The sequence below is a fragment of the Protopterus annectens genome, chromosome 14.part0, assembly GCF_019279795.1.
Source record: "Protopterus annectens isolate FY-2018-M chromosome 14.part0, PAN1.0, whole genome shotgun sequence".
Taxonomy (NCBI): domain Eukaryota; kingdom Metazoa; phylum Chordata; order Ceratodontiformes; family Protopteridae; genus Protopterus; species Protopterus annectens.
In genome coordinates, this window is record NC_056748.1 from 124,683,372 (window position 1) to 124,708,088 (window position 24,717).

Consider the following 24,717-nt stretch of genomic DNA (forward strand, 5'->3'; position numbering starts at 1 on the left):
GGAATTTTGTTCCAAAGCATGGGGATTCTCTGTGACAGGAACCTATCCCTCCAACATGTTCTATTTATTGTTGTGGAGAGGTTTAGCTCACTAGAGCACGTGACTCACAGTGACTTGGATTTCTTTAGGTGGAGCATGTCCATCAATTCTGAGTTGGACATGGCTTTGTAAGTCAGGCAGTGATCACCTCTGAGTAAGCGATATGCCACTAAGTACAGCCGGAGTTTTTTCAGTCGGGCTACATAGGACATATGTTTGAGGCCAGTAATCCTCTTGGTGAGGTACTTTTGTGGTCTCTCCAGCTGTTGGAAGTGTCTTGTGAGGTACATCCCAAATGGGGCATTGTACTCTATGATGGGTCTGATGAGTGATGAGCAGAGGGGCACTATAACCTCTTTATTTCTAGATGCGAACCCTTTAGTAATTAGATGGGCCACATAGAAGGATTTCCTAACTACTTTGGCAATATGATTGTCAAAGGAGAGATTACTATCTACCTGGGTCCCCAGACATCTTATTACCTCTTCTGTATTAAGGGGGCTGCCACCTATGTGGTAATTCTTCGGTGTTTTGTTTTTCCCAAATGGGATGACTGCATTTTTTGGCATTTAGCTTGAGGCCATGACTTTGACATCAGGTGTCCATCTTAGTAAGGCCCTTTTGGAGGATGTCCGTGTCAACCGGAGAGTCAATTATGGCTCCCAGTTTGCAGTCATCGGTGAACTTGGTTAGCCATAGTCCTCTTGTGTTTGCCTGTACTTCTGAGAAGTATATGCTGAACAGTAGGGGTCCCAGGACCGAGACTTGCGAGACACCACTTGTCACTGGTTTAGAGTCAGAGTTGGAGCCCGCTATTCTTACCGTGTGAGTTCTGTCTGTAAGCCAGTTGGCAGCTCATCTCGTGAAGTAGGGGTTTATGTTCTGGCTGGTGAGTTTTCTATAATTCCTGAGTGAGGAATGTTGTCAAAAGCCTTGGCGAGGTCAAGGTAGGCTGTGTGAACCACCTTCCCCTCATCTATGGCCTTGGTGACTGTCTTGAAGAAGTCAACCAGGTTTAGTAGGTATGATCTGCCCTTAACAAATCCAAACTGGGTTGGGTCAAGTGTTTGAATGTTCCCAATGTCTTTGTTAATGAGTTCCATGATGATGCACTCCATAGCCTTGCAGATCAGGCTAGTCAGGCTTATGGGGCGATAGTTACCAGGGTCAGTTGTGGCCTCTCTTTTGTGGATTGGAATAACCGTTGCTGTGTGCCATTCTATGGGCATGTAGCCTGTGAAGAGGCTTAGGTTGAACAGAGTGTTTAGATGAGGGGTCATTTCATTCTGTAGTTCATGCAAGATGCAGCCTTGGACACCATCTGGACCCATTGATGCTGTGTTTTTGGCTTTTGAAAGGGTTATTTTCTCCTGTGCCTCTGTGATTTCCGGGACACTACACTTTTCTGGTATTGTTGTTGGCCCTTTTGGGGGTGAGGGGGGGGGTGATGTTTGCACTGAATCTATCTGGCAGGATGTTGGCAATATCAGTAGGTTCAGTATATTTTGTGCTATTTTGCACTAGTTCAGTGCATATCTGCGATTTGCCACTTAGATTCTTAACATAGCTAAAGAAGGCTGGTACAAGGTTTCTAGCTTAGAAGAGAGACTTTGGAGTGATTAAGTATCAGTTTTCTGTACTTTCTTGCTGTACTTAACTGTTTTCTGCCTAAACACCAATTTTTTTAGCATTTCTTGTGATTAGTAGTAACTGGAGGAAGTTTGTTAGCTTCTCAGACTTAGAATCTGTTTTTAAGGAACCTCTTAGATTTGTCCTGAAAAAAAAAAGCAAAAATATTAAGAAAATGTTAGAACATAATCCAAAGATTAGAAGAGGGCAGAAAACACCTGGTACCTTTAAGTGTGTGGCATGTGGACAGTGCCCATATATATCTAACAAGGAATTTATTTATGTAAAGGCATGGTACAGGTGGATCGAAGCAACCAACTACTCAAACTGAAACAGTGTAGGGTTAATATATTTAGTTGAGTGTAAGGACTGTATTGCTTTTTATGTTGGAAAAACTACACATAAACTTAAAAAGAGAGAATATGAACACCTATATGAAAGACTGCACTATACAAACACACTTTAGAATGCAATCAGGATTGTTTTAGTTTTTTTGTCTTAAAAGAAATAGCTCAAGACCAAAGAGGGGGACCATGGGAAACCAGAATAGAGTACATGGAGGTCTATTGGCAGTAAGTTTTAGAAGCCAACAGACCACCGGGCTTAAATGAAAATATATCCCTGGCACCCATTTTAAAATTGAGCTGCTAATGGAAATAATATGTTTCAGGATATAGTGCTTATTTTATTGAGATTTATACACACCTCTACAGGCTTTTTAAGATTTATTTATTATTTGTTTACAAATTTTGTACACTGACTACAGATGATTTATAATTTATTATTTTAGTATTTCTTGTATGACTATTTGTATCCTTTATCTCCACACTGGAAACTTTTGGGTACCTTGAGAATGAATTTTAAGATTAATTAATTGTTTTATTGGTTAATTGTATTGTTGATGGGACTAGGGTATTTAAGAACAGAATATTTATTGGCATTATATCTGACAACGTCTTGGTGTTTAGAGAACAAAAATACTGTGATTTCATTAAATATTATTCAGAAGTGCTGTCTCCTTTCATCTGATGCCTCTGAGTGCCCTATTCTGCAGTTTTACTTATAAGTTGCACAACATAAAATAATGTCTTCACCACTGTGGCCACATATGGCCATATCGTAGTAATATAGTCATTTCATATCATGTGACATATCATAGTCTACTATAACAGTATTCTGGACAAAATGACCTTGTAACACTTATTCATTTGTTAGTTTTGTTAACAGAAATAATCAGTGAAGAAAGAGGGAGACCATTTCTAATAAACACACCAGAACGTTCAGACAGAATTACATATACATATGCAATGATAGTTGTAGTAAAAGAAACTTTGGGTAGTTCCTAGAGAAATGGGAATATCTAATTACCTTATTTGTCTCCTGAATGTAGAACAAGAAGCAAAAGTTAGAAATTAATATGGAATAACTGATTCAAAATTGGAAAAGAATATAACAAGAGTATATATTACAACCCTGCTTATTCAGTCTATATAATGAATGTATCATGCCTCGAGTCTGGTTAGACAAACCAGATGTTGGAATCAAAATTGCAGGGAGAAATATTCACAATCTTTCATACGCAGATGATACAACTTTAATGGCTGAAAATGAGGAAGAACATATCTCTCACCTTCTGAGAGCAAGAAATCTGGACAAAGCCTGAAAGTAATGAAGGACAAAGGCCCAAAATAGGGACAGGTTTTAAATATTGCTTTTCGAAACTTAGAAAGTTGCTGCAATAACCCGTTTTGTGTCAGCATTCATTTTTTGAAGGTTATGAAGTCTGCCATTCAAATGTATTTCATTATTTAGTGACTTCAGTCCTCAGTGATCTGTCAGCAAACCACAAATTTTCTGCAAAACAGACCAAAAACGTGAGATAAAAATTAGGATATTCTGTGAAAATCAGGACAGTTGAGAGGTATGAGGAAGAGATGAAGATCCTGTTGATGAAAGTGAAAGTACAAAGTGCAAAAGCTGCCTTGTTCCTCAAAATCAAAAAATAATAAAATTATGTTACGTGTTCCCTACAAGTTATTTACAAACAGATGAAGAGGAAGCGGAGGCAGTGACAGATTTTATCTTCCTAGAATCAAAGATCTCTGCAGATGGTGACACAACCATGAAATTAAAAGATGCTTGCATTTTGGAAGACTTTAAAGAGCAAAGACATCACTTTATCAACAAAGATCCAATATAGCCAAAGTTATGGCTTTCCCAGTAGTAACATATGGTCATGAGATATGGACTATAAATAAGGCTGTGTGTTGGGTGATCTATGTGGTTGTACTGGATCTAGTTCAGATATGTAAATCTAGAATTTCATATGGTCGAGAGCATAGGATCAATATTTTGAAAACTCAAACCAAAAACAGTGTTTTTGCAGGAGATAAGCCCATCCCCCAATGCCCTCCACACCCTCTGCAAGATTGCACTACAGCGAAAAAATGGTGAATTCCACAATCTCCACTGTACCGGGATCTCAGTACAAACACTTTACCTTTTCAGAATGTTGATCATATGCTCTTGACTATATGAAATTCAACATGAAAACTCACTCATCTGAAGTAGACCTGTTTGCATTGTGGTGTCAGAGAAAATTTACAATAATTCCATGCACTGCAAGAAGACTGAATCAATACTTCAGGAAATTAATCCAGATTATTCACTGGAAGACTTAAAAATAAAAACAAAACTCAAATCCATTGCTCATATAATGTGAGGACAGAATTCACTAGAAAGACAATGATTCCTGGAAAGATCACAGGAAGTAGAAGGAGCGGATAGAGGCTAAGGTGGATGAACAGCATTAATAAAGAAATCACTACAGCTCTGCAAGAACTCACAGAAGCATTTCCTGACAGGCCTGGCATGCTAAAGTCCTTAAGGTCAGAAAGAAATAGATTCATCTAAATGACTAAAATAACAGCAGCAACAAATAGATAAATTCATCTAAGTGACTAAGTAAAGTGTTATACTCGTTAATAAAAAGAAAAGAGTCATATTGAGAGTTACAACATATCAGAAATTATATATATAATCTATACCAAATATATCAGTATTAGTGATCAATAGCAGATTGCAAAATAACATTTTTGATAAGCAGCTCTCTTTTTGTACCTGGTGAGCCAGTGGATCCTTTTAGTCCAAATGGGCCTGCATTTCCTGGAGGACCCTGGACTCCTTTCATTCCTTGGACTCCTGCTGGACCTGGATACGAAAAAAATAGTTTAAGAACTTTCTGGAGAATGTCAACACTAAAACAGTGCAAACTGTGGGTACTTCAGTAATTAATGTATCTATCTATGCTATGTTTATAAATGATTGATAGAAAAGCCTACTGGCATAGAAATTCATTTATTTATTTATTTAACATTTGTTGCCCGGAAAAGTCTGACTAGGACAGACCCTATTTTTAGTGGAAGCCCGAGGAGAAACATTCCAAATAAAGTAAATTTAAAGCAGACTTCCTGGTATAACTGGCAGATGAGAACAAATACATATGTAAAAAAAAGCAACAGGTTATTTCTGACATATATAGCAATACAACATCTATGTAGAAATATTTGTTTTTCATGTTAATGGCTCAATTCACCAGAGCTGCATAGCGTTTGGCATCTTTTGCCAGAGATCCACATTCATTCTATTGTAATCCAAGGCATCCAAGAGAAAAACAACTAAATAAGTATATTTTGTGTATCTATTTCACTTTTTAAATTGCATTGTTTCTGATCACTGCAGTCTTCTGCTTTTTTTACTGTTGTGATTGCATATTTTCTGCACTTATTCTTTCAGCCTAGATAGCATAGTCTAGATTCAGACCTGCTGAATCTAACCTGTTTTTGTTACACTTGAACACTAAACCAGCCATCTTACATTAGGAAAGGCTCCCCTGCATCCTTGTGGCAGAAGAGTGTGGATCCTGCCATATCTGAGCTGGGGTTACTGGATGAAGTCTTGCTGTGTACTTTCCTATTGGTAGATTAGGTTAAAACTGTTTAATATTGCCTGTATTTAAGCCTTATGTTTACGAGTTGCTGCACACTGTCCAATGGGAGTTAGCAGTGCCCTGTATAGACGCAAATGCTTTAAAACACAATTTTATCCCTAGGCAACTGTCAGTTGATCCCTCACAAGCTCCTCTGTTGCACTAAAAGCAACTTAGTTGTGCACTGAGCAGTGTTGCCATACCTAGCAAGCTTCTCTGTTGCACTAAAAGCAACTTAGTTGCACACTGAGCAGCATGGTCTCACCTATCATTCCCTAGACAACTGTCATTGGAACCCTCCCAAGCTTCTCTGTTGCAGTAAAAGCAACTTAGTTGCGCACTGAACACCATTGCCATACCTATCATCCACAGCCCTCAACTGAACAAACCTTGATAGTCCGAGCAAGAAAACTGGTCAACCTAGTACACTCCTTTCCCTAATAGCTCATACAGTAAAAACTTACTATAATGGACAGGCAGTTTCCCAAGCACTCCTCATCTTGGAAGATGCTGACATCTCTGCAGTCACTGAGACATGGTTCAAGAATGCAGAGAACACCCTAACTGTGCAAGTCTACAATGCCTTCCACACATTAAGACCTCAAAATGAGTGCGAAAAACATAAAGGTGGCGGGGTATCCATCTTCATAAAAGCCAAGTACACCTCAAGGCTAGTCAAACAATATGACTATCTAACTACTCCATGTCCAATTTTAACTTTAGGGAAAATACCATACCACATCATTGCTAGCTATAAGTCCCCCACCATGAAACAAGAAAAGCACACCACCTATCTGGACTTACTAGAATCACTTTACATACAGTCCAACACCTTAGTTATGGGTGATTTCAAATATCCTTCCATCAGCTAGGTGACATACATGAGCACAAACATGCTTGCTCTGAGGTTCCTGGACATTGTCAACTCAAATGCTCTGGAACAGATAGTTTGCACACACACAAGGTGCTCAAATATCCTAGAGATAGTACTCACCAAAATGGGGAGTCACTGCACTCCCTCCCTGTGTGATGCCTTCCCTGGTAAGGTCAGACCATAAAACTGTCTCGTTCGAAGTAACTATTGTACCTGATAACCCCACAGGAGCAAAAAAACTGAAGAACTTTTCCAAAGCAAACTTCAGATGACTAAGCGATGGTATAAAACGTTTTATACTCCCCACGCTCATGGACAACAAAGACTCCTATGTAGAGGTGTACTCAGATTCTATGTACAAACATTTAAGCAGCTGTATAGACTCAGCTGTACCTGACCAGATCAATACCAGGTCCTCCCAAAATAACAAGCCACCCTGGTGGACCTCAAGTATAAACAGGTTGTATAACAAAAGTAAGAAACTAATATCTAAGAATATGAAGGGACTGACTCAGCAGAGGTAAGAATTCCATCTTCAGCCTGCACAAGCAAATCAGATCTTGTGAAATCCTCTAAAGCAAAGTATGAAGCTAAAATAGTGTCCCTAGCTAAGGATAATTATAAGGATAATTCCCTATCAGGTCTTTCTGCCCAGTATTTACTTATACAAGTCGCTCTCCTACAGGCACCATCTTTAAACCCTTATTTGCCCCGTGCAGTGTTCTCTTCTTAGCTGTATGATCTGAAGTAAACAGAAGCTGTACTTGATATTTTTGTACATATTAAATAGGAATAGAAAAGTATTGTAACAAGTGCAGTGATAACCTGTATAGCTGATATTACAATAGCTATTGTCACAATTACAACATCATTTCAATTCTATGCAAGCCAGCCGCAGTTAGTGTAGTACTGTATTACACTTGACTGTTAGATATGACCCTTTCTGGTGTTCTAACAATTTGTCTGTTATAATCACTGTATTTTTGCTGCACTGCCAATATAATGGTTCCATCTTCTATAATATGACTGTGCTAAGTATCTGTAGAAAAGCTATCTACCACTGCATTTACTTTATTTTAGTAGCCTTAGAGTTCTTTTTCCTCTCAGCCAAGCGTTTAGGTGCTGAAATAAGTTAATAGAAAGCATTACATTAACAGACAAAAGCTATAATATTCTTACTTATAACTGAGTTGTTAACTTCTAATGTATTTGGTTAACTGTGTGCATTGGACATTTGCACATTGGAAATGTCATGGCATATATCTCTTTGTATGTTTTAAGTGTTTAATATTGCTCAAATCAGTGTAATTATAGCAACTCCTGTTTAGCTCTGGTATCAACATTGTTGCTGAAATTGCATGCGCCAGTACTTGTGTTACTTTGTACTTTTTTCTGTCTTTTTTACTTTCCCCTGCTCAACCTCGTGCAATCAAGACACATTTCAAAAGAGTGTTTTGCAACTGTAATATCCCAGCAGAAAGTGACAGGGTGATTTCTCAGCCGTAACTCTCATGCTCCTTGACCAGTGAAACAATATATTAAAAGAAACAACTATGTGCATGTAATATTATCTCAGCATACTATTTAGTCTTGATAAGTGTCTAGTACATTTGGAATTACACCGCTAGGGAACCCTGCCACCCCCCTCCTGCAGCTAAGTAATCCCCTGTACTGAGTCGGATATTTGAGCTCCTTCTCCAAGGCTACCTTTGACTCCAGTTTAAATCTCACACACTTACCCTACTGCCGTGTTAATATGAGCATTTAACATTAGCCCAAACTATTATCCTTGTGCAACTGTTATCTTCCTCTCCCACCCTTTCACCTCTTTTTGCAGTATCTACTCTAATACCTTCTGGTGGATCCCTCTTGTCTTCATAGCAGCAGCAAACCACCTGAACCACTTAGTCATCACTTGCCTCCTCCATCTTCAACGTTAATAAAGTTTATTTTCCTCTTACTTGCCTACCAGTCTGGCCAATACATTTTGAATAGTGTATCTGCTTCTATAGTTAAAAGTTGTACTGCTTCTTATATACCTTTACCTCTCTGTGATTGTTTTTTTATTGTGTAGCCACAAAAGATGGGTGCAACCTGTTCCGTTCGCCCTCCACTTTGCTCCAGGCTCACTTCGCTCCCCTACCTCCATTCCCACACAACCCCACTTCAATTAGATTTATTTTTTATTTATTTAAATATTTATTTATGATTTGTTGACCAGGAAAGTCCGACTAGGTTCCACAGAGCCTGTTTTCAGCGGAGGCCTGGGGAGAAATGCTCCAGATGCATGTCTTTGGAATGTGGGAGGAAACCGGAGTACCCGGAGGAAACCCACACGAACACAGGGAGAACATGCAAACTCCACACAGAAGGCACCCCAGCTGAGAATCGAACCGGTGAACCTCTTGCTGTGAGGTGACAACGTTAACCGCTGTACCACTGCGCCGTCGTGATTTATACCTCTAGTAGCTCCACCCTACTGATTAGCAACCAATTAAAACGCTCACATTAATTCCATATCACTCTGCAAACCCCACAACACCCTCTTCTCAACCTACCCAATTCTCCCACTAGTATCTGAAAGCCTCAAACCATTACTTATACCCACTCCAGCTACCTAAAACCCTCAAAATATGTCTACATATTTTCAGACATTTATTCTATCAACCATCACCGTTACTACAGTCCTCACACTCTACCAAGCCACTTCCCTCAATATCTGTGTACTCACACCACCTATAACATCCAGTACCCTAAGTACTCCACTATTACCTGACACACATAGCTTCTGTAACATCTCACCCTCCCTGTGTATATGCAACTTCTTTCATCTAACAAAAATCACACTCCCCCAAGCACTACCAAACTTAAATTAGCTAACACAAGCACTACCAAACTTAAATTAGCTAATCGCTCTCTACTAAAACCTCCTTTAATAACCCAAACAACCGATATAATAATTCACCTACTTCTAGAACTATCAAAATGCAGTGACATACATCCAAACCCTGGCCCCATTAACTAAACTCCTTCCAATCAATCAGTCACTAACCAAGACCTACACATGATAACAATAAATACACGTAGTATCTGCAACAAAATTGCTGAATTTCAAGCCTGGATAACTCACTCCAGACATCGTAGCAGTAATCGAAACCTGGCTGAAATCACATATAGCTGACAATGAAATCCTCCTACCAGGCTACATCACGATTTGCAACGATAGACTCCATGAATAAGGTGACAGCATAGCACTAATATACTGTTACTCCTTTACAATCACACCCTTTCAAAAACCAGTTCCCTCTTTTAGCAACCTACAACTAGTAATAAGATCCTTTCACATAAATAGAAATAAGAAAATATGTATCATTGTACTCTACATTCCCCTGAACACAATATACCAATTCTAGAAGACTTTCTGTCATTGGTAAACCATAATTTCCCCTATGAAACTATCATTCCCAATGACACCAACATAAACTGTCAGAGCTTAATCTCCAACATTCCACAAAATAGCATAAACCTACACAGCTTTACACAGCTAATTACAAGTCCAACTCACTGCCCTACCCCCAAACAGAAACTGCCATAGACTGGATCCTTGTGACTCATTCACTCAATTTTTCCAATAGTGGTACCCTCCCCAACACGTTAAGTGATCACCAGCCAGCTTTTACCCACAGAAGCCACTTACATATTCCTAAACCTCAAGATCATCAAGAAATGTTACCCATTGCAGCCTTGAGACTTTCTTAAATTCCTTTAAACCCCACAACTGGTCCCCCCATTGAAAACATTTCCTTTAGATGATGCTGTGAACTACTTCAATAAACTCTTCCTTGACACACTCAATAGCCTTGCCCCTATATGTACTAAATTAATAAAAACCAACCATGTTCCTTGGCTAACTAAAGAAACTAGACAATCCCTCCTATTTAGAGATAGAGCCTGGAAACAATGGCAAAAAGTAAGGCCCCACTACATGAATTGAACTACAAACAACTCTGTAACAAAACAAAAAAAAAAGTTATAAATAATAAGAAAAAATATTTCTCAATACAATTATCCAGCCAAAGTAAAAATCCAAAAAAAGTTCTGGAAATCTGTCTTAACCCTAATTAACCCTGGTACCATGCAAAACTTATCTCCTTCACCAGATATCGACCCACAGCAAATTGCCCAAATATTCAACTCACACTTTATCAATACCATTCAAAACCTACTCAAAAACTCCTCTTCAACAACTAACCACAACTACAATACCTCCCAAGCCCCTATAAACCTCACCCAAGAAAACATCAGCTCTTCCCCCCGTAACCCAACAGAGAGACTTAACAGAGCTCCTTCTACTCCACCCTTTTCTATACAACCAGTGCAAACCTCATTAGTACTTAAACTCCTTAAAAAACTAGGACCCTGCTCTCTCTCCTCTGATAATCTGCCTCCAGAATTTCTACAGCTCGGAGCCACCACTATTGCCTGTCCTGTTAGTATACTTATAAATCATTCCATCACAGAGTCACATGTCCCTCAACTATGGAAAAAATGCATTATCACCCCACTACACAAAAGTGGCAACACCTTTGATCCCTGAAACTACTGCCTTATTTCTATTCTCTCCCCATTATCTAAAATCCAAGAGAAATGTATACATGCCTAATTTTTAAAGTATCTCTTAAACCACAACCTACTTGCCGACATCCAACATGGATTTCACCCATCACATAGCACCACTACAGCCGTACTATCATTCACTGATCCTGTTCTTAAAGCCCTGGATGCAAGCCTTTTTACCTCTGTGATCCTATTAGATCTAGCCAAAGCTTTTGATACAGTCTCACACACCAAGTTATTGTAAAAACTAGAAATCACTGGCTGTTCCCAAAATACATTAACTTGGTTTCTAGCTACCGACAAACAAGGAAACAAGCTGTCAAATGGCAAAATAAACTCTCAGACCATCTTGATAATAATACAGGAGTTCCCCAAGGTTCAATTTTAAGAGCACTTTTCTTTAATATATTCATAAATGATCTCTACAAAGCATCCCTACAAAGTGCCCTTGTCCAGTATGTCGATGACTCTCCCATAATCTCCATCTCCAGTAATTTATCCAAGCTACAAAAAAACTACACAAACCACCATCACATCCATAGAAGCACGGTTAACTAATGCCCAATTATTATTCAATCCCACAAAATGTAGACTCTTGTTATATTCCTCAAAAGAACTATGTTCTGACTTCAAAATTCTGTCTCAGAACAACGCAATAATAGAACAAGTCAAAACAGCAAAACTATTAGGAATAACAATTGACAACAAACTCACCTCTAAATCCCATATTTTGAAAACAATTAAAAAAACTTTAAACTAGGAAAACTCTACTGTCACTAATTTTACTTAGACAAACCTACCAAAATAAAGCTTGCCAACACTTTATTTATTCCTTCCCTCTTTTATGGGATTCCCATTTTCACAAATCTCCATACATCACCGGGCAAAAAACTAGAATCTTGCTACCACAAAACAGCAAAGTTTGCCTCAGGAATGACTAGCTGATCACACCATTGTCAAGCCATCACTGAATTAAACTGGCTTGAATTCTCTTACAACATACACTACACACAACTTACTCTTGCCCATAAACTCATTTATAAACCTTATAACTGCCCATCACTCCAACCTATCCTACAAATTTATAACTCAGCCCGTAACCTATGTTCCTCAAATAAGCGGCTTTTAAGTATGTCCAAACCCAGCAAGAGAGACGGTCAGGGCATATATTCTTATAAGATTACTAAGCTCTGGAACAATCTACCTTCCCTCATCACTCAGCCGGTCTCCATAAATACCTTCAAAGCTAAACTAAAGTCCCACTATCTTAACAATCACATCTGTACCTGTTTAAATAATCCAAAACCATCATAACTTCATGTAAATCTCTGTCCCAATCACCATCACTACTTCATTTCTGTTGCTAGTGCAAATAATTTGTCATGAACTCCCACTCAGTACTATTTCTATCACTATACGTCCAAGTCCCTGTGTCTTAGCCACAGTCTATTTATCTTTGTGTCAACACTTATGCTTAGTGTCTTACTCTTCCTCTTTGTAATCAAATGTGAATCAGACTGACAATCCTTGCATTGTACTTAACTGTTCACCATTTATTTAACCTTTAAACTGATCTGTAGCAATGTGCTAGGCATTAATATTTGTCAATTGCTTTTATTTTAACTTCTAGTGTACAATTTGTCTCTGTTTTTTTTTCTTTTTATAATTTATATGTAGTATTCTTTTTGAACTGCTATGTGGGGCTTTTCCCCCTGGGCCTCCACTGAAAATGGGTCCCTGACCCAGTGGACTTTCCTGATCAACAAATGTCAGTAAACAAATAAATAAATAATTCTTTAATTACATCCAAAATCTGAAAGAGAATGTCCAGCTATGTGCAGAACTATTAATAGATGGTACCACTCATACTGCACTGGAGGAAATCACCAACCTGCTAGCCAACAGATTTGGTGCAAACTTCATGCCCCTGGCCCCACCAGCCATACCAGATACCAGTCTTCTGCCTAGTATCTCTAAAGATCAGGTCTTCTCTGCACTCTCCAAGGTCAAAAATACAGCCTCAGTGGGACCAGATAACATCCCAGGATTCTTCTTAAGCAATCTGAACAGGACCTAGCAGACCAACTTAGTGTTCTCTTTAACCATAGCTTGAGAACTGGATTTGCCCCAGAAGAGTGAAGAACAGCAACAGTAATCCCCTTGCATAAAGGGGGGCATCAACCGACCATGGGAACTATAGACCCATAAGTCTAACCAGTCTCATCTGTAAGCCAATGGAAAGAATCATCACCTAGCTTATCAATAAGGCCATAGGTGACCTTCAAACTCTAGTCCCAACCCAGTTTGGCTTCCTTAAGGGTAGATCATGCTTATTAAACCTAGTAGACTTCTTTGAAAAAGTCAACAAAGCCTTGGATGAAGGTAAGACAGTTCATACTGCCTATCTTCTCCTGGCCAAGGCTTTAGAGATAATCCCCCACTCAGTTATCAGTGAAAAACTCTCTCAGCTGAGGAATAACCCTTATGTCATTAGATGGGTAGTCAACTGGCTCATCAACAGAATGCATACTGTCAAAGTTGGTGACTCCATCTCTACCAGTAGACCCGTCCCCAGTGGTGTACCACAAGCTTCTGTGTTGGGCCCTTTTCTGTTAGGAATCTACTTCTTGGAAGTGCAGGCTAAATTAGACAGGCTTTGGCTTACTATGTTCACTGATGCTTGCAAATTGGGTGCAATCATTGAGTCCCCCAATGATGTTAATATACTACAGGAAGGACTAGCACAGACAAATAGTTGGCACCAAAGCCATGGTCTAAAACTAAACACAAAAAAAATACATTATTATTCCCCTTGGCAAAGTAGAATTCCCCACTAACTACAGTATTAAAAACACCCCCTTAAGCTCAAACCCAGTGGTGTGAAACCTAGAAACACAGGTAAACAGCAATCTGAACTTCAACCACCAAGTTCCCACTTGCATTCTATATTGCTCATCTCATTAGTAAAGGCATAGCATTCAGGTCTAAGGATGTTCTAGATACTAGAGTACGATGCCTCTTTTTGCATTTACCTCAACAGACACCTGCATCAGCTGAGGAGATCACAGAGGTTCCTAACCAAGAAAATAGAGTGCCTCCAAACCATGACATATGAGAATGGGCTAAAAGCCTTGTCACTGTACTCTGTATCAAATAGGCTGCTGAGAGAAGACTTGTGCCTGGCCTACAGGGCAGTCTTCAACCCTGCTCTGATGGACATGCTTCACAACCGCAAATCTAACAGTGAAAGAGTCATTTGCTCTAGGGATCTTAACCTGGCCTATAACATTAACTGAACCTGCTGGAGAGACAAATATGTCTCCCAGAGACTTCTGCGCCTCTGGAACAAACTTCCAATTCATACGAAGCAGAGCTCCTCACTGAACCTATTCAACCACAACCTGGGCAAAAGGATGGGAGACCATAAATTCACCCCAGAGATGGCACCTATGTCCCTCATGGACTGGGGGAGTCAGTGTTGACCATAGACTAACTCTACAAAGTACGTCCATTTAATAAGGACAATTGGGGCAACTTGGGTTTAACATGGCTAGGCTTGTAAGGGCTCTCGGGCCGCTAGCCTAGAAACCACTTATGAGCCTATATGAATTGAAGAAAAGGTATAAGATCAAATAATCTATAAGGCAGTACCCTAGAAATGTATATGTTAAATTACAGTTCACATGAAGATCATATGAATTAAATATAGCGTAATGGGATGATGAAAATCATAGCAAGCCTAAGCACACACCCATGTCTTAAACTAAATTCATAACTGTTCCTTCTAATATGGTAAATCTAAGATTAAAAGTACAGGAACACAAATTAGTATAGTCTTAGGTGTAGAACTAAAACATGAGCAAAGAAGTCAAGGGCTCAAAGTTCAAGTTAGTATCCTTCACTGGTGAACACATGCCTGTTTCTACAGTCTGGCATATTTGAATTAAATTTTTGGGAAAAGTTACTGAGCGCTCGCCAATAAAATCTTATGGATAGTGTTGCCAGACTTACTATTTCTATATTAGTTTAAAAGTATTCTTATAAAATAGTCAGATCAAATCACTTAGATGGTTGACCTAATGCAATGTACCATAAAAGCTAACAGCAATTAGAGAAAGTTATCAAATGCAAACTGTAAGAGACTGTATGAGCAATACAGCAAAATGTGAAATATGTTTACCCCAACCAATGGTGCTGAACAAGTAAAATTTAACACACTATGTGGGGTCCAGGTCTGGTAGCACCCATATACATGCACCAGCTTACCCCACTCAATGATACTGTTAAGCAGAAATGAGCGTAAAACACCAAGAGAAGGGTGTATTTCCAATAAAAATTAAGTATGTTGTAATAATATTTAAAATGACACAAAATATTTTTCCTGAGAAGATTATTTTAGTTCTTGTTTCATAAAGACACATCAGTGATATGACTGTGATGCAGACAAAGTTTGTGATCATGAATGAAATATAAAATTCAAACATTTGTTGTGAACTCAATGACAGAGAATACACCACCTAAATGTGTGTGCAGGACTAAGTAATACAGAACCATAACTCTGAACAGTTTGACATATTCAGGTAACTTTGTCTGACTGATGAGTCATATTCCTCCACTGCATAATGAGTTTTGTTGATATTTCCAGGTATAAAGATACAAACAGAACTTTATTTTCATCTAATGTACTCCACAACATACAAGTCTATTTTGGGTGAGGGGTGAAGTAACCATAAACCCTGTGACAAAAAACACCTCTATTTTGCAATAATATGTATGATGTTTACATCTGATGTAATGTGAAGAAACAAAGTACGATGGAGTTGCTAGTAAAACCCTGAATTTGGTATCAATTAGAAAAAAGACCTTAGTTTAGTCCTCCACCTTTAATAGACATAAACAAAACCTTCACAGAATTGCAGATGGATACTCAAGCTTGAAATATTCCTATGACTGCTGTTCACATTGGTGTTAAAATTAATTGTACTAAATTGTCACTCTCGGTGACAAAGTTTATATACCATGTTTGCAGTGAAAAACATGTTACATTGGCTGCTAATATACAGAATATTTTTCTATGATGGAATGAAAATGTATATTTTTCACACATAACCACATTCTTCATTCAGAGGAGCAGTCTTATCAAATGCTACTGGAAACATTACAATGTCATATGCAAAAATGTGCACGTGAAATGTCTTTGATACCCACCATGAGTTATTTGTCCATAAAAGGCCATATGTTAGTCCCTGTGAAAGTTCATAATACAACTTTCTGGAATTTATAGTGGAAAACACTGCCACAAAGATTCAAATAAGACTGCTACTATATCCTTGGTTATTTTGGTGCAGATAAGTTCTAAATCTGACTGCGGCATACTCACTATTTTTATTTTTTTCCCTAATGTACTATATACAAAGTTTACTTCTGGTGTAATAAAAACTGAGTGAAGATATACTCTGGGCATGTGTTGTGGTTGTAACCATCAGAAGAAGTCATATATCCACCACAATGGAATCCAAACATAATGCAACATACTCAGCTATAAAGTAAAATACCTCTGAAATGCCACATTTGGTAACTCTATATAACAAAATTAAGTAAATCAGTTACCCTTTGAGAGTTCTTAATAAAACCTCCATGAATATTCTCAGGTACAACTGTATATAAGAATGGTAGTCTACACTTTGAAGTTTAGGTTTATCTTAAAGCTGAATTTTAATACAACTTGTTGTCCTTCTTAGCACATGGAGCTTGGTCATGTTTGGTTGCAGTCACAATATATTTCTTTAGTGAAATAATATTTTTTTAACTTCTGATGTGACAGCAAAATGAAGATATATTGAAAGCATTTTCTGCTTTTATAACCATCAGAATGAGTCACATACCCATCCTAATGGAAACAAGGAAAATTGTGCATGCAATACTATGCTAGCAGAATGCCTGTACAAAAAAATCACAAGCAGCTAAATGCTATATATTCCTTAATACAAACAATTGATCTTGGCAGACATTAGGTATTTGTTTTTGCCCCCCCCCCCAAATTTATAATAATGACTAAGAAATTCCAGAATTAGTGGAAAAGTCCCTGGTGTTGTAAAGTAATATCATCTGAGTATTTCATAACAGAGGCAGAGTGGGATGATTCTGTTTAGACTTTGAATTTTTTTTTTTTTACTAGAAAGAATAGCACACACCATCTTGAAGAAAATGTTCACCTCTTCAAATTTTACTGCAGTGCCTTTAGATAACCTACTCCATTAGAGACACACACAAAAAAATCCTTACTAAGCCTATTTTTGATAAAAAAACTGACATTTTAACTTTTTTTCTTCCATATCTTGGAGCAATTTTACACATCTCATTAGGTTGTGATAAATTGAATATGATGTTTCATTTCTCTGGTTAGCAAAAAACAGTTTCATATGAATTTGGGGCAGTTCAGAAAACTTAAGTATCTAGGACATCTTGAGCATGCAAACTTGACTCAGTAGTAGATTCATAAAATGGCCATGACATCTGTACAACTTTTACCTGACCTCTCCCTCAGTAATGAAGGACTTTGGACTCTTGTTGTGTCCCTGTGCGGATGTGTGTACATAATCTTTCTGACCAAATTTTCACCTGCTTTTTCTTTGACTCTTCTCCTTTCATTTATATAAAACTAATTTCTAACTGCTCTATTAAAATATGTTTTGATTTAATAATGTTTCCAACTTATTTTTGAAGCTTCCACTCTACTTTCTAGTACAAACAGAATGAAAGATGTAGCAATATGGATCTAGGCTTTTTCCAATGAGAAACTGTGATGGTAATACAATGCTACATTGCAAAGTTATATTTCTGTATTCTAGCAATTCTAGACAAATATCCATTTGAGCTGCTGCATCTTATTTCTTTGGCATATTTTTATTGTCATTATCAAGTGTTTTGCTCAGTAATTTGGTTGCAGATATCTTGCACTTGAAGTCTGGTTTTAAATCTCATAGGCTCTTGAAACAATATAACTGGTCCCCAATAAAATACCTCCAACTAGATGATGCAACTCAATACTTTAACATCATATTCTTAGAAATCCTAGATAAAGTAGCCCCTATCAGGGAAATCCACATATGAACTAAACCTACCCATGGTTAACAAAACATACTAAACTCCTTATGACACAACGAAACAGGACTTGGTCCCACTACCTAGCTAACAAAAAGCAAACAAACCTCCAAATCTACCAGCAATTAAGAAACACAGTCAAAAAGTAAATAAGAATAGACAAAAAAATTACTACTCCACAATCCAACAGAAATGTCAAAATAACCCTAAGAAATGTTGGGCTTCTATAAACCAACGTCTCAATCCAAAAATTCTTCTACTCCTAACCCCTCTACCACACATGCCACTGAAAGCATAGCCTTTCAGTTCAGCTCTCATTTCACTAATTCCATTCTGTTCCTACTTGACCCAAAAGCTACCAACCCACTGACTGTACCTACCACTTTTACTGACAATCCAATAGCATTTAGCATTAAACCTATATCTACAAGATACATCAATAAACTTCTCCACAGACTTAAACCTTCCACACTAGCAGATGACCTGCTTCCCAATGTTTTCCTGAAACTGGCAGCTGATGCCATTTCTTACCTGGTCTCCATACTAATAAATCAGTTAATTGACAAACAATACATTCCCAAACTTTGAAGATATCCCATACCATTCCCCTACACAAAGAAGGCACCTCGACACTACTATCAAACTACAGATACATCCCTATACTCTCTCCCCTTGCTAAAATTCTCAAGAAATGTGTACACTCCCAAATTATTCCCTATCTCCTCAACAATAAATAACATCTATGCTATGTGTCTGATAGAAGGTTATTGTTAAGATGGGGAAGAATTTGGGAGTGTTCACATTTCTTGAGAACTTTAGCAAGGGACGGAGTATAGAGATGGGTCTGTAGTTTGATAGCAGTATTGAGGTGCCTCCTTTATGTAGGGGAATGATATGGGATATCTTGCAGAGTTTAGGAACGTATTGTTTGGCAATGGACCAATTTATTAGTATGGAGACTGGGTAAGAAATTGCATCAGCTGCCAGTTTCAGGAAAACATTGTCAGATAGACAGCAAGCCATTAAATGGCAAGATGAACTATCATTACTATTACCAGTTTAAGTGGGGGGTACCACAAGGTTCCATTCTTGGCCCACTTCTCTTTACAAACTTTACAAATGATCTCAACTCTGCAACCACATCAGCTAGCATCATATTGTATGCAGATGATTCTACACTCATCTGCTCAGCCACCTCAGTCCCTGACCTCTTGCAAAAAACACAAAAGGCTTTCACAGATGTAGAATACTATCTTTCCGCCAATCAACTAATACTAAACCCCAACAAGACCAAATTACTATTATTTTCCATTAATAAAATAGCTCAACCACCCATCCCATTTGCCATTTACTCTACTAACAACACCAAAATTGAGCCAGTAGACCACACCAAATTACCAGGTGTTACCATTGACAAATCCCTCAGTTACAACCTGCATATATCATTAACAATCAGAAAGGTCCACATAAAACTTGGGTCACTCTACAGAGCCAGACCATTCCTCATTGACTCCACTAAAACTGCCATTGCCCAAATATCTTCAGTGTTATATGCCTCCCCAATTTTTACAAACTTAAAGAAATCAAATCTAAATAAACTGGAAGCCTGCTACAGCGAAATAGCCAGGTTTGCCTTCAACCTGACAAACAAAACTCATCACTCCTCAGCACTTCACAAACTCCCTAACCTATTACACCTCAACCAACTAAAAATCTGTCATTCTATCATCTACCAGCCAGGCAAATGTCCATTCCTGAAAAACCTAGTGAAAACCTACACTAATGACAGGACTCTTTGCTCATCCAACAAACTGCTTCTATAAGTCACTAAAGCCAATAATAGCTATGGAGATGCCTTATTCTCACCACATCTCCAAAATTTGGAAGGCAATTGTCCAGCCCATACTTGGCACAGCTAACCCCTCCAAATTCAAAAATCTTCTCAAAGCCTACTTGTCTGCAAATTGGCTATGCTCCTGCTTATCACCAGGATGAGCCCTTAGTTTTATTTCATTCTAGTCCTTATTTCATCCCCTATTTCTCCCCTTATCACTTATTTTCCTTGTTAGATTTTTTACTTTACTTCTCTTCCCCCTCCATCTTATGTCCAGATTATTTTACTGTTTCTCTTCTAGTATAATTACTTAATTCTGTTGAGTGTATCATCCCTTCCCCGGCAGAAATACTTTAATTTATTGTTTCTAAAAGTGTTTCCTTTCAAAGATCATCTATTATAAGGTGCAATATGTTTGATTTATAATCCTACTGCATTATTTTGTAACACTGTTGTTGCACCACCTCAGTGTAATATGTATTGTTAGTTATTATGTAACCTTTTGTCTAGTTTTCTTCCTATATTTCTCTGTCTTTTTATATTTTTCTGTTTTTTTATACCATCTCAGTTTCAATATGTATTTGCTGCTGATTATGTAACCTCTTGTTTATACATTTTTTGTTCTATGTTATTGCTGTGTTTTTTTTTTTTTTTTTTTTTTGGAAAAATGTAATTTTGAGCTTTTCTCCCTGGGCGTTCGCTGAAAATGGGTCTTTTGGGCCCAGTCGGATACTCCCGTAAACAAATGTTAAATAAATAAATGTGTTCTACCTTTTGACTGGCAAATGGTTGGACCACTATCTGACATTACTTGCTTAGGCATTCCATGCTTAACAAATACTGGTTAAAACACATTTATTACAGAACATGTTGTTTGTACTTTTCGGCTAAGCTACTAAAACAATGAAATAAGTCACTTACATTCTGAGCAAGTCTTTGGGAATTGGGGCAGGCTTACACCAGCGTAAATCATTTATGCTGAGAACAAATATTTTTGAATTTAGCTCAATATTTATCAAAAAACTTGAGTTATTTAACTTTTTTAAATAAATAGCTCAAGAAATGTATTTTAACTTTCTAGTAATGCTGTTTGAGGTATACAAACAGTACCTTTTAACTTGTTCTTACTGAAATGAACTGTAATTGCAGATAGTCTTAGCCTGTATATGTTGTTTTACTTTACTTTAAGACAGTGCACTGCAATTGTCTTTTTTTAAGACAAAGACGTCCTTAAGCATCCCATTGTTTCCATGAGGATGCTTTTCGACTCCTGAACTCCAGGCAGTTGTTTTTTAAATGTCTCTCTTCAATATCTATTTTTTGTGGAGGGCATAAGATGGCTGAGTGGAGCTATAACCATTCTTTTTTGATAGCTACAGCTTCCCACACTTTTTCCTGATAGTAATGCTGCAGTCATGAACTCATGGTAGCTGCATTGTTAGATGTCTCTTCTTGTATCTCTTTTGTGGAGAGCACTAGATATCTGAATTTAGCTATAAACTTTCATTTTTATAGGCACAGCTGATCAGACTGCTTCCTGTTGGTATCGCTGGATTTGCAGCATGCACACTGAATTCTGTGAATGCTCAGTGTGCATGATCTTCAATATTAATTACCTTTTACTGCTTAGTTATGATTAGTACATCGCAGAAAATTACCCTGCTGAAACAAGTCAGCTCCTATGTTCGATGAAGGTAACATTAGAATTTTATAAGATATCACTTCTTCTTTCTGGTTTTGGGTACAAGACATGTTACAGCATGAGAAGTTTGGTAACATCTTCTCTGTCTGAGCTCTCATGGTGGACTGATACATTGTATCTCTAGTGCTGTCCTTGCAATTTGATACTCCTAAATGAGATGTATGGATTTTCGAAAGCTACTGATTCCTCTTTTGTGATGGAATTATGATTTTCTCACAGTGACTACATGACACTTCCTCACTGAAGGCATATTAAGGCCGAATACTGTTTAGAGATGTTTTATTGCCCTACCATATATCTGGCAACTGTACAGATTTTTGCAGAATACCCAGATTTTTGCCTTATTTTTTTGTCTGTTCCTTAAGTAAATTGTGGTTTCCTGACATATTTGATGTGAGAGCTGGACTGCAATCCAATAGATGACATAACTGTTTATGTTTAGAATGAGTTTGCAATAATTGCATTATGATGAATGACATCAAAAGCTTTAGCAAGGTTTATATAGTTTCATAGATCCATAGGTTCGTAGGTAACTACTAGGCTACCTACCCTTACAGGAGATTTTAAGCCTAACCAATTTCCCTTTTATGCTAAAATTAACCTATCCCATTTGGTTAGAGACTGGCCTTACTCATCCCATGGTCAATAAGTATATATTACCCTTAGTGATAATAACTGGGATCAAACCATAGATAATGCATGAGATAAACCATTTAGGAGCGACCTCTGTCCATTAGTAGTACAGGGGACAATCCTGGGGTAAATGTTTTGTTTCCCATTCATAGATCCAAGTTGTGCTTGAATATGGACAGGGATAAGCTTTGTTTAATGTCGATATTGAGTCTGCTCCAGAGCAATGCTGTCCTCGGTGCTATATACCCGTCTCTCCAAACTGTTCTGTTGATGTTGCAGAATAGGTTTAGATCCATAGACAAAGCATTTCTGATGCCATTTGACTTGCTGATGTGCAGTAAACCCATCAGTATTGGGTTGGAGGATGCCTTTTATGCCACACACAGGTCACATCTTAGCAGTTTGTAGGATATCTAATATAGTGACAGGGCACTGTGTAGGTCCATGTAGGACATGTTGTTTAGGCTTTGTATATTTAAGAAAGTATCTGCGTGGGCATTCCAGTTGTTGTGTGTGTCTGGACAGATACATGCCAAAGGGGAAATTAAACTCAATGTTTGACCTAATGATGGCTGAGTAAAGGGTGGCAATAGCATCCCTATATCTAGACACAATCCCTTTGTTTGCAAGCAATGCGGTATAGAAGGACTTTCTTATGACAATGGACACATGTTGATTAAAAGTTAGGTCTCTATCCACATGAGTTCCCAAATCCTGAACAAAAGGGTCAACTCTTAGAAGCATATTGTCAATGCGGTAATTCCCTAGGGTAGATAACAATGACTTCCCAAAGCATACAATAATTCCTTTTTTTCCTATAGTTTCAGTCAATGATTTTTGCACCAGTCATTTATTTGGGACAAATCATCCTGCAGGATGGCTATGTAATTTGGGGATTCAATTACTGCTACGAACTAGCTGTCATCTGCAAACTTAGTCAGTCAGAGCCCTTTGGTATTGGCTTTCACTTCAGAAAAGAAGATGACAAACGAGAGAGGTCCCTGCATAGAACACTGCGGGACTCCACTGGTGACCAGTCACTTTTGGGAGGCAACATCCTCTATTTTGATTATCTGCATCCTATCTGTGAACCAGATGGCAATCCAGTGGGTGACATAGGGGTATGTTCCCAGTTTATTTAGCTTTGCTACTATGCCTGAGTGGAAAATTTAGTCAAAAGATTTGGCTATTTCAAGGTATATGGCGAGTACCTTTTTGTCTTTATTCATTGTTTTGGTGACTTTTTCAAAAAAAAAAATCCAGCAGGCTGAGTAAGCATGACCTGCCCTTGATGAAATCAAACTGAGACAGGTCCAGTGTATGCAGGTTCCATATGTCCTTATTGATTTGTTCCATGATAAGTTTTTCCATAGCTTTGCATATGAGGCTGGTCATACTTAAGGGTCTTATATATAATCAGTATGAACAGAATGGCCTTTGTTTAGGGTATCCATTACATTTTCAAACAAATTATCCAGATTAAAGAGAAAGGCTCTATCTTTCATGAAGCCCATTGCTTATGAAGTTCATAATGATATATTCCATGATTTTACAGACAATTCTGATGAGGTCAATAAGGTGGTGGCTGCCTGGGTATATGGTGGGCTAAGATTTCAGCTGGACTCAAAAGCGATCCCATATCTAATCATCAATAAGGATATAGTAGCTCAACTGTTGCTGATAATGCTAAGATGAAATTATGTTGTTCAATGCATATTAGTGCAACTTCATGTATGACTACTGGCTGCTATGTGGTGTTTTCCATATATTAACAAACATAAACTGGCTACACAATTTTTGCACTGATGTCTTTGAGCTGCAACTTTTTATTTGCTTTATTTATGTGTTAGTATGAAATTATTTCAATGGACATGATCTTTCCATGTATCTATGTATTCATTTGAATGCAATACTCCCATGTATAAGCTGATATACAACTGTGCAGCTCACGTCTATGAGTCAGCACAGCCCTGTGCATTACTGAAAAGAGTACAAATGGTCCAAATGTACTACTATGAATTCCAGCATTGTAGCACCATCACTGCTCAGTCAAACGCTACCCAGTTAAGAAAAATGTGAGAAAAAGATGAAGAAGGAATTGAATTCAAGCACTTCTCTTATGAGAATTGTAAGCATACCAGCTGTATAACGCCAATTAGATCATTTTCCTAAGTTTCTGGAAGAAGATGGAAAAATCACATCTATTGTTTTTCTTGTTCTAGAAATGTTATAAACTACCAGGCAAAAAAGTATTGTTAAGTATGGCTGGTGGGTCAAATGCTGTGTTTTGGAAATGA

General features: G+C 37.9%; 1 protein-coding gene across 1 annotated transcript in view; it reads right to left on the minus strand.

Annotated features, from left to right (window-relative positions):
• The window catches only part of LOC122788886 (pulmonary surfactant-associated protein D-like), a 533,542-nt gene that overhangs the window by 143,507 nt on the left and 365,318 nt on the right, over positions 1 to 24,717 (minus strand). Inside the window, exon 5 of the mRNA XM_044055829.1 lies at positions 4,789 to 4,878. Coding sequence (XP_043911764.1) covers positions 4,789 to 4,878 — 90 coding nt within the window. The remainder of the gene's footprint in view (positions 1 to 4,788; positions 4,879 to 24,717) is intronic.